Below are 16,747 nucleotides of genomic sequence, written 5' to 3'. Positions count from 1 at the left end.
TTTATATATTACAGATAGATAACTTGAATTGAATTATTTTCAAATCTCGTAATATTTGTTAAACATATAAGCAAAAATACAGTATCTCTTAAAAGGATTAATATAAAACAATCAAGTACTTTATAAAACATTTAAAAAAAAAATTTGATGGGTTAAAAGAAAAGTATTATTAGTTTTTATTTTAAAAAAATTGAAATGGAATTAATTTAATAATTATTTTATTACAAAGAAAAATGTCTGCGATAAAAAAATTAGATTTGACAAGATTTGAATTTAACATTCATATTTGTTATTCATATTCATATTCATTTTCATGAATTTCGACTAAGTTATAAACCTACTATAGCTGAATATCTTGAAATATAATATTAATTTTACAACAAATGCAATCTCATTAATTAAACATAAACATAAATAATCACAAAAAAAAAAACGTGTATAAACATAATATAAATCAAATGCTTTTAAAAATTAATACAAAAACAATAAGTAAAAAAAACTAATTACTAGTGTTACATTTACTAGTTCATTATTCTTTGGATTTTAAATGTCAAAAACTAGTAACTACCAAGTATAGCTTTATTTGCCAAAGTAATTTTTTATATTATTTACTTCTAACAAATGTTTAAGCTGCTTAGAATTAAGATAAATTGCATTTTCAACACAATAATCAATATCAGCAGATTCAATAACTTTCCATTCATTTTTCTCAGAACAAAATCTCTCACTAATTGGTACTACGTCATCATACTTATCGTATCCACCAAATACAAACAAATCATTTTTTATAAAAACGGCATCTACAAAAAAAAATATCAAATGTTTGAATTTTAATGATTTTTTTTTTTTTACAAACTTGTGCGTTTTCTTTCCCAATTCAAATTGGGCATTTGAGTCCAAATGTGACTTTGCAAATCAAATTTAAAAACGCCATTTGAAACTTCGTTCAAGCTAAAATACAAGTGAATATATATTTTAAGTATTTCATAGGTAATAAAAATTTTCCAACAAACAAAATACATTTAATTAAAAATTATAATAATATTTACTCGTCTTCGTCTTTTTCATTTTGACATCCGCCAATAAAATAAACTATATTATTTAATATTGTAGTATTCATAGATGTCAGAGCCATTCCCTTTGGTATAGGTTCAATTTGTGACCAACACTTTTTCTTAAAGTCATAAATTTCTACGCAATTATACATTTTTGTACTGTCTTGTCCTCCAAACTTTGTTGAACAAAAAATATTAATAATTTTGAAGATTAAAATTATGAATAATTAAGCCATTTATATTGAGTTGTCAATTTAAAATATATTCACAGTGATCGTGTTTTCCGAATCCAATCAATCAATTACTCTCAAAATAAATAAAATATTGGAAAAACGATTTTTGTTTTTTGTTTTTTTTATTATATATAATTCTTGATTTATTAGCTAATAATTACTTTTTAGAATCATCTTTTATATTTTTAAGTTGTATCATTTTTTTTTTAATGGCAACATACATATCTAACTTATAAAATAGCAAATAATCTTATTAAAAAAATGACGGGTGGATAACAAGATTGAACCAGTATTTCAGAAGTTATTAACAATTTAAAGTAAAGACTGGAAGTAAGGAGGCTTGGTAATCGGTTTATCATATACCGACTACTCTGTATATATGTATATATATTTTTTTTTAACTTTAATTGTATTCGTGATGAGCTACAAATGCAATATATTAGTAAATCACAGAGGCGTATTTAAGGAAAGTTCGAAGAGTCCAATTCCTACTATAGCGAAAATTTTTTACTTAACATCAAATTATATTAAAAATAATAGAGTGGACACTTTTGTATTCAACTCTATCCCTCTCTCATAAACCTTCGTCCCTAGTAGATATTTCTCGAAATATTAAATAAAATTGTTATTTAATAGGAAATAAATTGATTTTGAAAAAAAAACTATAAATCTTTAAGGGCAAGAGAGAGAGATTATGGCTGTAATGGTAACGCAGGAGTATCTTAACTTACGTGCATCATTATTCAGAGAATTAGACATCGGTGGTTAATAAAAAGATTACCTAAATTATTGGCAATGGTGGATGATTGTTCTATTTGTAGCCAAATTATAGTAGTTCGTTACAATTTCAATAACGTTGTATGTCATTCAAATGATTTAATTAAAAGTTATAATTCTTCTCTTTAATAACTATGACAAACATTTGATTAAATTTTTGGGAGACTAGAAGAATTCTTAGTAAAGTGATCTGCAGACAGTAGTATTTAGCGTATTGGCTTTTATAGGTATTATAAGCTCAAAATTATTATTAAATTTATTTATAACTTTTTTTGTACAAGTTTTCCAAGTAAATATAATAATTTAAAATAACTTTTCCCGTATTCCTAGAAAATACTGTATTTAAAATTTAAACATAAATAAAAAAGGTAACTTATTAACTTATAAGAAAACCATAGAATCAAAAATTTATCAGTAGCGTTGCTGTATGATTGCTATTGCCATCCGATGGCCTTTTTTTTATAAATAGTACAGGATGCAAGTAAACCTTTAAACTGTAGCATGCTAAAATATTACTAATTTAATAAAAATTAAATTATGATAATTAGCTTGAAATAGAACCTCTTTTTATAAATGGTATTTTATATTATTAGTTTTTGGTGTTTATTTGAATATAATTATAGCATTGAAATTAACTCGGATTTAAAGCCCTATATTGGAACATAAAATAAAATTTTCATTAACAGTCAAATTTTGTCATGTAGGTGCCTATACTACAGTAATTTTATTTTAATTGTTATAATTATATTCATTGTTTTACTTACAACGTATAAGCATTCTTTATAATAAACAGCTGCACAACTGTATCTAGGAAAAGTCATTCTTTCTGCTATTAAGTTCCATTCCCTATTTATAATGTCATAATATTCAATAGTATTTAATTCTATACCATGATTGTCTGTACCTCCAACCTGGAAATTATTTTTTTTAATGAAACTGTTTTGTCTTGTATATATGACAAAATACATTATTTTTCAAAATAAATAACAATGTTTAAGAATGCTACAGTCAAAATTATTTAAGCGATTTCCAAAAAAATCAAATAATATTTTTTTTTATATAGTAATATTTTCTTATATTATTACAATAATAAAATTATCAGTATTACACAGATAACAAGTTTTAATAAAATAATCGAGATTCAGTCTGGGTTAGGAATATCTTAACCGAAGACGTAGTTATAATTACACAAATTAAGAATTTTGTGGAGGTTACATACCTCCCAAATCCCTTTTATAGGACGATAAAATTCGAAGACATCATAATTGTTAAGTTTGTGAATCGCGCACGGAACTAGCTTAAATTAATACCATAATAATATATTTTAAATATTCTTATAAAATTTACATTAAATTTGTAAAACATAAATCAACTATTAAAATATACAATTATATATAAAATTTAAGTTTCATGATCATTGATTATTTTCCACTCACATTATTTAAAAATCTAAAACAAATTTCCTGTTCTAAAAATTTCCAAAATTATAAGTTCACAAAAACAGATTAAATTTAATACATTTGTCTAAATACAGGTTTATTTAAAAAAAAATTATTACTGAATAATTCAGTAATATAATTATTAAAATATAATAAAAAAATTTAAAGTTTATTATATATTTATATAATATAATATATTGTTAAAAAGAAATTTCTAGTAAATTATTAATGAAGCCGTATTCAATCCTTATGCAACCTATAGCCCAATCCTTATCTAGAGCATATGAGAAAATTCAGAGATCAGCTACAAAATATTTTCCAGAGTTAATTCAATTTTGCACTAATATATGTGTTGGACTCTTTTATCAATAACTGAGTTTACTTTATTTTTGTATTTTATCAAAAAACCCCGACGTGTTGTCGGGGCTGTTAAGCTCTTTAATCTAGTGAAACAGTGGTTATCAAAAAAAAAATTATGAGGAATATAGTAATAAAGAAACATTTTAGTGATATTTTGAATCTAAGATAAATATAGTTTAAAAAACTAAAAAAACACGCTTTTAAAGCACATCGAATTAAAAAGTTAAAATCGTGTTTTTTTAGTTTTTTAAACTACATTTATTTTTCACATTTTAGTTTTTTATGACATCGCTGTCACAGTCACGGAGTGTTTATTGTCAATTATGGCTATCAATAGATATAATTTCTGTATTGGCAGTTAGTGTATTTATAAACACACAACTGTGTCTTACTACTATTGATAATAAAGGCTATATACCTGTGAATATCGTCATAAAAAAACAATTAGCTACCTGTATTTGTAATCCCTTATGTATTAACATGTATATAAATTCAAAAAAAAATGAACCTTTAAGGTTCATATCTCATAATAAACAATAAAAACTTGTTAATATATATAATAATATTGATGACACGCATGCGCATGTACGGGTACGAAAACCAAAATTAAAATTGTACAGGAATAGTATTGTTGGTGTGAGGTGAACGGGGTGGGGTGAATGCTTTACGACAGTCTAGTTTGAGGCTAGATTGTCGTAAAGCATACACGACGGCCATAAACGACGGGATACGCGAGAATGATAACACGCAGCACTTGGAAAGTTACAAACAAACATACATACAGGTGAAACTAATATAAGCGTGTTAATAATACACGACTGAAAGAAAGAAGTCATAGTCTCTCAACATAGTAGAGTACCCAAGGGGAGCTAAAAGTGCTATATGCCCCCATTTACACATTAACACTAATAATAGTATGTAATAAATAAAATAAAATATGTTTAGCTTCCTCCTTAAAAATCATGCGTACTCCGCTACTAATGGAAAAAAATAAGACCATGGTCATTTTTGTATCAATATGTTTTATATTTTAGTTCTAATTCGCTGGAATTAAAACATAATGATAAAAAAATTAATTAATTTTAATAGAAATATAATATAATATACATTGCAACCCCAAAATATACTTCTGTAAAAAAGTATTTACCCAAAACATTCGCATATTTATATAATTTACCATGAGAAGTATAGTTTAATTATACTTACGATATAGACACATTTTCCATAAGAACATACTGCAAAATTTTTCCTTCCAATTTTCATAGGAGATGTAGATTCCCAATTTAATTTTAATGACATAAAGTCAAATATGTCAACTGAATTTACAAGATTCCATTTGTCATCTCTTCCGCCGATAGAAAGTAAAAATCTATTTTTGATAGAGACAATTTGCGACTCACTTCTTTTTGCAGTAAACAATGCTTTAGTTGATAATTTCCAATTCAAAGTTAGTGCATCAGTAAACAAAAATTCATTTGTAAAGCTTTCGTTTTCTGGTTCAAATACAACAATAATAATCTGCAATATTAAAACATGCACATTTTTACACAGATAAAATACATCAATCTAAATATTTAATAACGCCAAATTTTTGTCAACTAAGTAAAATCTAATATATTAGATTCTAGAATATTAGATATTAGAATTTTTTACTAAGAATTCTGTACCATTGTGTCAATAACTGTTTTCTAGAACTTCTGCATTACGACAATAATAAAAAAATTGTAGAGGAGTGTTCCACCTTCCAAATCACTCAAAAATCCCTTCTTGATGATAGATATTTTTTGTCAAAGTAGTACAGAATTACTTTTTGTTTCAATGACAATCATAAAGGAAAAGTGAAGAAGTTATCACTTAGTATGTCAAATTAATATGCCACTTAATTAAAATAGATAACTAAATAATAGGAAGACTGGGGATAATTTGAGTGTAATGTAAATTTTAATTTTATAAAACTAGTTATATTGATAAATTAAGTTTAAGAAGGTATTCCCCCTACTTAAAAATATTTTTACATAACAATAAAATGTATTGTGAGTAGAAGCAGAAGGATGAAAGAGAGTAAGATGCTTAAGTTCACTATCGCCGTTGAGTCCCTTAAGCACGACATACGAAAATGATCTAGACATGCCTATGAGTTGAATAAACTATAAAAAAAATAGTTAAAATCAAACAATTCGTAATGGTCAAACTAATAAATGTTTTGTATGAGTTTCAATAATCAAATGTATCAATCAGTTGCTTTAACCTATTCGTTTAATTAAAATATAAAATAAATAATATTATTTTATATAAATATTCTTAATCACTAAATTATGTACAAGTTAGAATGTCTTATTTAGCATAGGAACTATTTCATACATTGTAACACATATGCATACGTGATTTTTTTTTTGCTATTCACTTTAAAAATGCGATATATTTATTGACATAATATACAATTGGTTAATTGACATATTTGATTGGGGATGACTCAACCCATAAACCACTCCACCACTTGATTCAACTATAATAAGATAATATTTATTTAGTAATTTCAACTAGACTATTAAAGTTGTGCCTACTATAATTTAACCAACTATATATAATAAAATAATTTAAAAAAAAAAATTAACAATAATAGCTTTTCGTTAATTAAAAAAAGCGAACACGAAACATTTTGGTGAAATATGCTTTATTTCCGAATTAAACTTTTAGGTATTCACATCATTTGATCCTACCATACCTTAATTATTTTAAAATCAATAATTATTTTATAGTTTACTACGATTTTCCCAATTGGTATTACTCCAGATATAGGAAATTTAATAGTCTTCTCGAACTTAATTTCATTCGTATTAAAAAGAAAACATTTTAAAGATATTATATATTATTTTGTAACATTTTATGAATAGAAAACAATCTAATTCTTCCCCCATTGAATAATTTAGATAGGTTTAAAAAATTTAATTTTTTTTATCTTTTAATTTAATATTCTTTAAATTTTTTTCCACTAAATTTCCAATGAAATCGCTTAAGAATGTTAAGTATATATGGTTAATAAAAACTAGCTTGTATTAGGTTTTATATAAGGATCAACTAGACAAACTAAAATTATTATTATTATTAATAATAATAATTATCTTATGCTAATGTTACGAAAGATCTAATAGGATAATAATAATGAAGATATCAAGTAAAAATTGCATTTATTGTGGTTTTAAAAATTGATTTTTATGCAAAATCAAAATTATTTTAAATTATTGAATGCATTTTAAAAATCATTACTATATTTTATACTAAATTATAATATAAAATATACTTTATTACTTACTATTATTATTTATAAATAAAAGTATGCATATATCAATTATTTATTTATATAAATAAATGTAAAACCTAAAAATTTAATTAATTATACAAAGGGTGATGATTGACTTATCATTAACTACTTAAATATTTAAAATAAAAAAATAATTTTAATAATTTGTTTTTTTTTATTCTTTTAGTTCAATGATTCTTTCAATTTTTCTATCATAGAATTTTCTTATATTAATCCCTTATACTTTATAAGAGTGACAACTTAAATTTATCAAATGACAATAAACGTAATTTTCTAGCTTATTTATATATGATGATCTAATTAATAAAATCTTTTATAAAGAAAATAAATATTTTAATATTAAAAATCGAATTGTATGAATTAAAAATCGTAAATGTCTATTTATATTATTACATAAAATTGTAAACAAAAATGTTAATGCGAAAACGCACACATTTATTAATCGTACACCTTTTTATGGAACTTAAACGTCAATCGAACAATAAAATTTTGATCTAATAGAACGATAGAATATGTCTATGACGGTCGAACATTAAGGCTGACTGGATACTCGATAATCTTTTTTTTTTCGGGCTCACTGTAAATAAGTTTCACTTCAAGAACAACATTTTATCCAAAAAATGTACATCAACCCAACTCTAATGAAATAAAATAATATTGAAGACTTACATCTAGTTCAGTCCAATCAAATGGTATTCGGTGCATTTCACGAGGATGGTCCGAAAAAAGTTTTACTTTAAAAATTTCTCTATGGAAATTGATTAGAGCTACAAACATATTGATAATTATAATTAATAACGTTAAAACATGAAATAATGTTAAATTTTTTAATGAATAATTCTTAGCTATTTTTTAAAATCTAGTATGTTTTCAATGAGAGCTAAAACAATGTTATATTATTACAAAGGCTAATCGATATTTATGAAGTGCAAATAACAAATCTCAACAATATAACTGAACTCACCATCTTTTGGTAGATGACGGAATATTTTCTTCTCCATACATTTTATTAATATAAAAAAACTCTATTTTATAACATTTTAAGTTAAAAAAAACACAGTTTATAAAATTATAGAAATAATAAGACTAATTAACAACTTCAACATCATCTTTATTAAATAAAATCACGTAATCATTTAATGTCATCAAATATATTATTCCTTCTGTTAGATCTCCGTTTAATACTCAGGAATCTTAGTCATAACCAAAAATCTGAAGCTACTCGACGTTTGTTCAAATATAGTCCTTATCTCTTTAAATGAGTTTTAATTACCTGAAGGAGATCCAGACAATCGTGTACCTTAGTTACTATTGAGAGATTATATAATAAAGTTAAACTATTGTTTTATGTCAATGAAAAAGTAAAGTTATATTTTAAACGTTCATCAGTAAATATAATTTATATGTAATGTACTATACATCTGACCTCAATCCTAGTACGGGTTTTTAGTATGTATATACAAGTGAGGCGTAGATGGTTGGTTATGAAGACAATTGGCGATAAACAAATCGTCGATTAAAATAAACTAAGTTATTAACAATATAAATAAAACAAGTGATAGTTTCGAAAACGATGTCTATAACAGCCACTCAAACACAACTGCCCTTTGTTAGTTCGGCGTCAGTAACTTCAGGCTAAAAACAAGTAGAATTGTCACATCAGCATCTATCTATATGCTAACTTATATATATATTATGAAGTAAGGAAATTAAAATACGTGTATAATATAAATGGTAAGAACATAGTAATAAATATTCTAACACTTCTATACTAAAATTATAGAGCTACAAATATTTAGAAAATTATACATATTATATTATATTATTATAATATTATCATTTCGTGTACGACAAATTGAAACCCACCATTTAACTGGCGTAATATTTTTTAGCATTTAATAAGCAGTATATTATATAATTATAATTATTTATTGTTCTTCTCTGAAAACTCTTAAATCGATGACAAAGCGTACAAAAGAGGTGATTACATTCCGCCAGCAAGTTCATTTAACATTTTGTATAACTTTAAGAGTTACCTATTAACCTTAATCATCATTGATAAATATTGATTATTCAAAATGTTTAAAATACAACAAAAGAGGAGCGTTTTTAAATTAAATCTACTTTCCTAATTATCATTGGTGTATAAGAAATTGTTCAGTTTATTACATCATATAGTAAACATTGTAGGGTAAGAAAAGTGAAATAAACAACTATCTAGTTGAATAAATATAACGTTCCATTATTTATTTTGTCAAATTAAATATTAATTATATTTTTCATGATTTTGTTAAAACCACAGTAAAGCAAGAAATTTGACTGAGTGACAATAATAATAGAGACATATTTACAAGTGAGTTCGGGTTAAATTCTCCCAGAAACACTTTCATGCCCAGGATTTCAAAGGACAAGGAAGAGGGCGTCTAAACAACAATATATTTCCTCTTATGCAATATTAAAAAGTTTAGCTTCATAAATATAATGTAAACTTTGAACAATTTTGTAAAGAGGGCCTATTCCCTATATATTTTCCTGCCTAGAATATAACAAAATTACATGATTTAAAAACTATGTAAAAGTCAACAAAAATTTCTTTTATGGAAATTCTCTTCAAGAAAAAATCCAAAATACTCTTCCACTATGCACTATTATTAAAAATTTAATTAAAATTCAGTATCGCGAATTGCAAGAATGTACGCAAATTGTTACGTTTAAGCAACCTCTTAGGAATTTTATAATTTTTTATTTCTTTTATGCTCAACATTTTATAATTTACAAATGAACGTTTAAAAAAAATTATAGAAAACTATTCTTCAAATCATGAAGAAGGATGGTGCCTTTTTTATGATACTTACGTCAAAAGAACTACCACAAGAGAAATTACTTAAAAACAACATTTAATTTTACTTCTGATTTAAATCCATAGTCGCCACTATAGTAAAAATTTTGATAAGGCTAAACATATTTTTCCCAAGCCCTAAAATATATTATTTTAAAACAATTAAAATTATTTTTTTGATTTTTGAAATGCTAAGCTACGAGTCCTTCAGTTACATCAGTGTTTAAAACCACACAAAAAATTTATTTATTTTTAAAGAAAACGTTGTTTTAAATACGCAATGATACGCGAGTATTTTCTTGACTGGAATTAACTTTAATATACGTTAGTAATATTTTCTCCAATGAAATATTCCATTCTAAAAATTTAAGTGATAATAATTTTCCTGTACAGTATTCCCCAATGATTTATTCAAAAATAGGTATAATATGGCTCAGTATAAAATGAAAATCAATAATGATTTTGTACAATGATTTTCATTATTCAATTCGAATTAAACATCATGGTATGTTTATTAAAAGAGTGACTTATAATGAATTTTATGACTAAAGCAAAAGAAAATACTTATTAAGGTTTTAGTGATTTGCTTCCATGTCAGGTAAATAAATTCCATTCTTTAATTTTCACTTTCAACAAAAATATCATTTACGTCTTTAATGCGCTAGACTATCGAATTAGTATCAAATTTCCATTTGATCCTGTTAATTATTACTCTATGCTGAATCATTTTAAATTAAATTAACATTTCATAGTCAATTACATAATATTTTATAATAAAATTAATTTTTTTTATAAAAAAAAAATAACGAATTTAAAAGTTTAACTCTGTTTCTTTTTATATACTCTTAATTAACTTAATTAAGTAAACAATGAATATACATACTAGTACAGTTTTCTTCTATCAAAGATGCTGAAACAATTTTCTTTAAATCAATGTTTGAAATAGATGCTAATCTTAAATGTGTTAATAAATTAGGTAAACTTTCCATGCGATGCAGTTTATCAAATTCTATCCAATTAGTTATATACTCGAAAACCTTTAAACATAAATTAAGTATTTCTAATCCTTTTTATACTTTAAATAAAACATTTTAATAATTGTTAATAAGTGAATAATTCACTTATTTTGTAGAATGATCCGTTCATCCTTCACAGCATTTTAATACATAATGGATATGTATTGTGGGTGGGTAAAACTCGTACTAGTGTACAGTGTACGTAGTTCATGGACTAGTACTAGTCCACAAAGGCGTAAAGCATTTGAGTAAATGTATTTGAATAAAAGTATTCAAATACTTTCATTGGTATTGAATAGTATTTTTAAATACATTTAATAAAAAGTATCTGAGTAGTATTTTAAATACAATTATTTAGTATTTAATACTGTTTAATATTCAGTACTATTAATATACTTTTTTTTTTTAATTTGCTAACCGTAACACAGCAAGCAAATTAAACTCAGTCAAAATGAAAATTGAGAATAATTCTCTGTTATTTTATATGTTACATTATAGTATAACATAATTATTGTGCTTATCTAAATGCTATTATGTATACATCTATTTTTAATACATCAGTTGAACCTACAATAGCCTATTGCAGATTCAAATGATTTACTCTATTGTCAATAAGACATACTTTACAGGTTTTTACACGTGTACTAATATTTATTTTTTTCACTGATTAGTCTCCAATAATTAATTTTATTTACCTCTAACAAAAAATATCGAAAATAATAAATGAGTTCTCTTAATTTAAGAGTACTCAATATTTGACTCAAATTACCCTCTTGGTAATTATTTAAGTGGAACCTTTTGCTCTTAGTTAAAATAAAAACATTATTATTATTTTTTAATTGTATTCTTAGTATTTGAAATACTTTTGTAAAGTAATTGAGTATTATTTCAAATACTTTTTAAAAGTATTTTTTACAACTATGCTAGTCCATTGGATAAAAAAAATGACATTTTTTGAAATTTTATTTTATCATATCATCAAAGTAAAAATTAAATTATAAAAAGGGTTTTCATAAAAGAAGATTAAATCTTAAGATTTTTAAACCTGAAGGGTTGAAAAAAAAATTATTTATCAACATATTGTATAATTTTTGTTTTACAAAAATTTAAAATTATTAAAAAAGAATAGTTTAGAAATAGTTTCCAAGAAATGAAAGTTTTATCCTAAATAAATTACCCACATTTTTTAACATAATAGATTACCTCAAATTCAGTTTTGACCTCCAAATGATCACTAGAAAGAAATTTAACAAAAGTATCATAATTTAATTCATAAAATGTTTTCGATATTGTTTCCGATTCCATAATAGTTCTATAATAAAATATTTTTAAACATTTTTATGTAAAATTTAGAAAATATTTAAGTCATTGATCAAATATATACTAAATTTACTCACGTGAAGTTCTTCAAAATATATAAAAAACAATAATTATATAAGTCGTAGTCTAAAATAAAATTAGCATATTCCATAAACATTAAGCAGTTAGTGGGATTTAAATGATGTTTTATGAAATCAGAACATAACTCTTTAGCAAAATCAAGATTGAAATAACATGACGCGTTTAATAATTTCTAAAAAGTAAAAAATAATTATTTACATCAAATGAGTTCCTTATACTTTTAAAAGTACAAGTAAAAATATACTATGATAATACTAAAAAAAATTAATTTATCAATAAAATTAGTTCTATAAACTATATTTTTCTTTAAAAAAAAAAATTGAATTTTAAGATTAAAAATGTTCATGTTTACTTTGACATTTGATTCATTTACGTCCAATTTGAAACTATACATATAACTTATTAATGATTTTAAAGTATCGGAATCAATGTCTTTAATGTGAATGCTCTCTTGTTTGCCTTCTTTAAAATTTTCATTGAATATTGCAGCAAAATATGTGCTTGCTGATGCTAAGACATGTTTATGTGCAGAAATCATTTCCCAATCGTCTGTCACAAGAATAACATCACAAAATGTTTTAGACCTACAAAAAGTTTTGATGATTTATATCAAATTTTATAATAATCTATTCAAATATATTAGGGGAACCCAGGGTAAAATGGATAGTTAGTTCGGTAGTACTGAAAGAAAACTTAAAAAAATTGGCAAAAATGAATTTATACCTAGTTTTAAAAAGATTATACGGTTGTACAATTTCATACACTTTTTAAAAGTTTTTGAAATTTAATTTTTAAATACTGAACATTTTATAGTTAATAATAGCATTTAATAGTATTTCCTTAAGAGATTTAACTACTTATATCATTATAGGACAGTCCACATTTGCTTAACACGACATATTTGCATAACACATTCAAAATACATTGAATTTTAATTAATTCACATTAATTTATATTTTGTTAATTTCATTTTATGTAATTCGTGTATGATATTTATTGTTGAATTATTTTAATCTAATGACATGTTCAACATCTTCAAAAAATACAACTTAATAATTCTCTCGTAATTAATTTAAAATAAATCGACGTTGAACATAAAAATTATTAAAGTAACATCAATATATTAGAAAAATGACATCGATTTCTTTTTAAAATTAAATTTCATATATTTTATTAACTTTTATGAACGATTAAATCAGATGGCAACATAAGTAATGTTATAAAAATTGCGGCTTTTCTTATACATTTTATTGTGCGCAATTCATATTTACTGAATTAAAATGTGAAAAAAAACGAATAATAAGATTTCAAAGCAATTGAAGACACTAATTAATAAAGGATCTAGGGCTTCGACCTGATATGATGAATTTGAAATTTAACAGGATTACTATAAATACTTTTATTAACATATTTGTACTTTAAAGCAATGATAAAATTCTTTTTCTTAGTTATATATCTCCTCTCCGCTTATATTCCAAGTATAAAATTCATTTTTATATTGAAATACACAAAAAAATAATAAACATACAAAACAAACAATGATTTTCTAAAAAATTGAACATGTAAGGTTTTTGCAATGAACAATTTAATTGAAATCTTTATTTATGGCGCATGCACAGTTAACACTAGTTCTGATAAGCACAAATATTAAACTACACCCACTAGTTGGTTTTCGAAAATATAATCAAATGAGATTTTAACTATGGTAAATAAACACTACTAAATCAGTATATCAGAAAACCACGAAAAATATCTGCAATTTTTTTTGCTATGTAATTACTAAAAAATATATTTAATTTAATGATGGTTTTTAAAAATGCATTTTTTAGCAAATAACTTTTAAATAAAAAAAAATATTGTTTAATTAACAAATTTTGTATACGACGTCGGCCTTTGACAGGTAGATGACCCTCAACCGCTTACAATCATTAATTGAATACTTCGTATGAAGGAATAGCCCATATTGAACTAAAGTTCAAGTCTCTAATCATGCAGGATACAATCTACCAAATTTAAAATTAAAACGAGGATGACTAATTGATAAATATATGCTAATGATTTTAATGTAAAATTTACATTTATTATTTTATTTTAAATTTATTATACAATAAAAATAAGTTGTTAAGATTTTTAAAAAATATATAAACTAATACTTTTTATAAATGCCTATTTTTAAATTATATATAATCATATTGTTTTATTAATTATGAAAACACGGTGTTATTTTATAAAAAGAACAATGGAAAGTAAACATAAACATGTCCTAACTTGATTCAATATGTGACTGTAGGACACTAGTAATTGCAATACATTAAATTTTTAAACAATAGTTAAAAGGAACAGGTTATAAACCAAAACTATTAGTTGTGCTTTAATTTGATCGGGAATCATATTTCGTCAGCTTCTATTAAGACAGTCCTTAAATACAATTTTGTAGGTAATTGAAATGTTAGTTTTTACTCACTGAAATAAACTATGCATTTTTTCATTTTGCTCTAGCACAACCTTCATTCTTTTTGACTTGTGATTTTCAATGTAATCTTCCATTTAGAGTGGTTTAACAATTATTTAATTATTTAGACTATAATAAGAGAACTTACAGTACTTTAAATAACAATTGGATAGAAGACCACTAAAAATTGTGGTATACCTTACTGTTGGTAGTACAAGATGTGATAGAAAAACTTGTTACAAAAAATTGATAACAAATATTCTAATTTCTATACATTACTGTTATCATTACAAACATTTAAAGAAATTTTTAATCAACATTAAGCGGAAAATAAGATATTTTTAAATAAATCGCTGTATATTTGAAAACAAATGTTGCTACAATAAAAATGAGAAAATTATATTATTATATCTTACTGACTCTTAAAAAAAAACATCTAAGTTATCATAGCATTTTTTAATCATAAACTCATTTTGTTTATTAAAATTAAAATTAGAACAAATAAAATAAAGTTTTGTTATATAAAAAAAATAAAAATAAAACAATCATTATATTAAAGTAAATAACACTTCATTAATTAATTTTTGATAATTTGTTAACACTTCGTTTTATAATAATTTGTAAAACTTATAATATCTATAGTATCATCATCATCTTCTTTATTCCAATTATTTATAGTCGGTTCTACCTTATTGATTTGACAGGATTTTTACACCAGTTGTTAACTTGAAACATTATTATGGTTAAGGGAATTTTTTTTTATGCGTCCATTTCATAGTATAATGTAAACTCTTTAAAATAATATATATATATATATATATCAGTGCTATTGTATTTCCTTAAAATAATTGAACTAAATTCTGTTATTTTACTAGCAATTAATGAACAATAAAAATTATAATTAATCATATTTGAAATATATTATATAATTATATATATATATCATAATTTAATTGAGGTTTGTTTTTTTTTTCAACTAAACCATAGTCAATAGTTTGCTAAAATATGTAAGCAAAAGCGATGCAGAAAAAAAATTTTATTTGATGAGCAAAAAGAAATTTTTATAAGTAACATTTATTTTGATTGTAATTATCAATCAAAAACACTTTTTAAGTCTATTAAATATTTTAAGTAATACTACATTTTATACATTTTTTCTATTAGTTATCTTGAATTAAAAAAAAAAAATGAAAAACAATATGAATAAAATAAAAAACATACTTTTTGACTTGTTTACTTTGACTCTTTACATTGAAATCAATACAAAGAATAAAATTATAACAATAAAAAAAATTAAAAATTACAATATTTTTCTTCTCTACGTGTTATGGATCCTTTTTTTTTACACTTAATTTTATCTTCCAAAGATATCACTTGTATGAAGTTCGTCAATAAATACAGAAGACTCTTTAAAAGAAATGGTAACCCTAAATACATAATAGTGCATATAAAAGAAATGTAACACACAATGCACATGATGTTAAATAATCCTTAATATTAAGCTTTGAGAATAATGTTAATAAAAGTAATTTATAGTTTTCATGACAAACAAAAGTTGCTACGGTTAAATTAAATTTAAAATTCAAACAAACCAATATTATTTTGACAATTATCCTCTCCTTTTTTAAAAAATAATCCTAAAAATTATTAAATAAATTATATAGTTGAACCGTGACAAATATTACTTAGAATTTTTTTGAATAGTTTATAATATATTATGATAAATATATTTTATCAGTTAATAATATTTTATAATACATTATGAGATTTTTTCTTAGTTGATATAACTTGAACAATATTAACTATTTACTAATAAAAACAAGATTATATTTAAGAATAAAAAATCGAAGTAG

The 16,747-nt window shown here is 23.5% G+C and overlaps 2 protein-coding genes across 3 annotated transcripts in view; both read right to left on the bottom strand.

Moving 5' to 3' along the window:
* LOC126902674 (uncharacterized) overlaps window positions 1-16,747 on the bottom strand; it is a 236,250-nt gene that overhangs the window by 3,287 nt on the left and 216,216 nt on the right. The gene's annotated exons all lie outside the window — the stretch shown is intronic.
* LOC126902669 (kelch-like protein 3) lies at window positions 251-15,134 on the bottom strand. 2 transcript variants are annotated; one of them, XM_050680164.1, is made up of 11 exons: window positions 14,907-15,134; window positions 12,795-12,991; window positions 12,439-12,614; window positions 12,245-12,353; window positions 10,909-11,062; window positions 7,856-7,953; window positions 5,071-5,382; window positions 2,830-2,976; window positions 1,050-1,231; window positions 857-951; window positions 251-800 (listed from the first exon to the last, which is right to left on the bottom strand). In XM_050680164.1, the coding sequence occupies exons 1-11, from the start codon at window positions 14,929-14,931 to the stop codon at window positions 580-582; spliced, it is 1,716 nt and encodes a 571-aa protein (XP_050536121.1). In that variant the 5' UTR covers window positions 14,932-15,134; the 3' UTR covers window positions 251-579. The 2 variants fall into 2 exon arrangements, with proteins under 2 accessions (XP_050536121.1, XP_050536120.1); XM_050680163.1 differs by having other exon boundaries at window positions 254-800; window positions 12,795-13,026; window positions 14,907-15,132.

This window comes from Daktulosphaira vitifoliae, unplaced genomic scaffold, assembly GCF_025091365.1.
Source record: "Daktulosphaira vitifoliae isolate Bord-2020 unplaced genomic scaffold, ASM2509136v1 Scaffold_3, whole genome shotgun sequence".
NCBI lineage: Eukaryota > Metazoa > Arthropoda > Insecta > Hemiptera > Phylloxeridae > Daktulosphaira > Daktulosphaira vitifoliae.
Note: the sequence above shows the minus strand (reverse complement) of the source record. Positions and strands in the feature narration are given on the sequence as shown.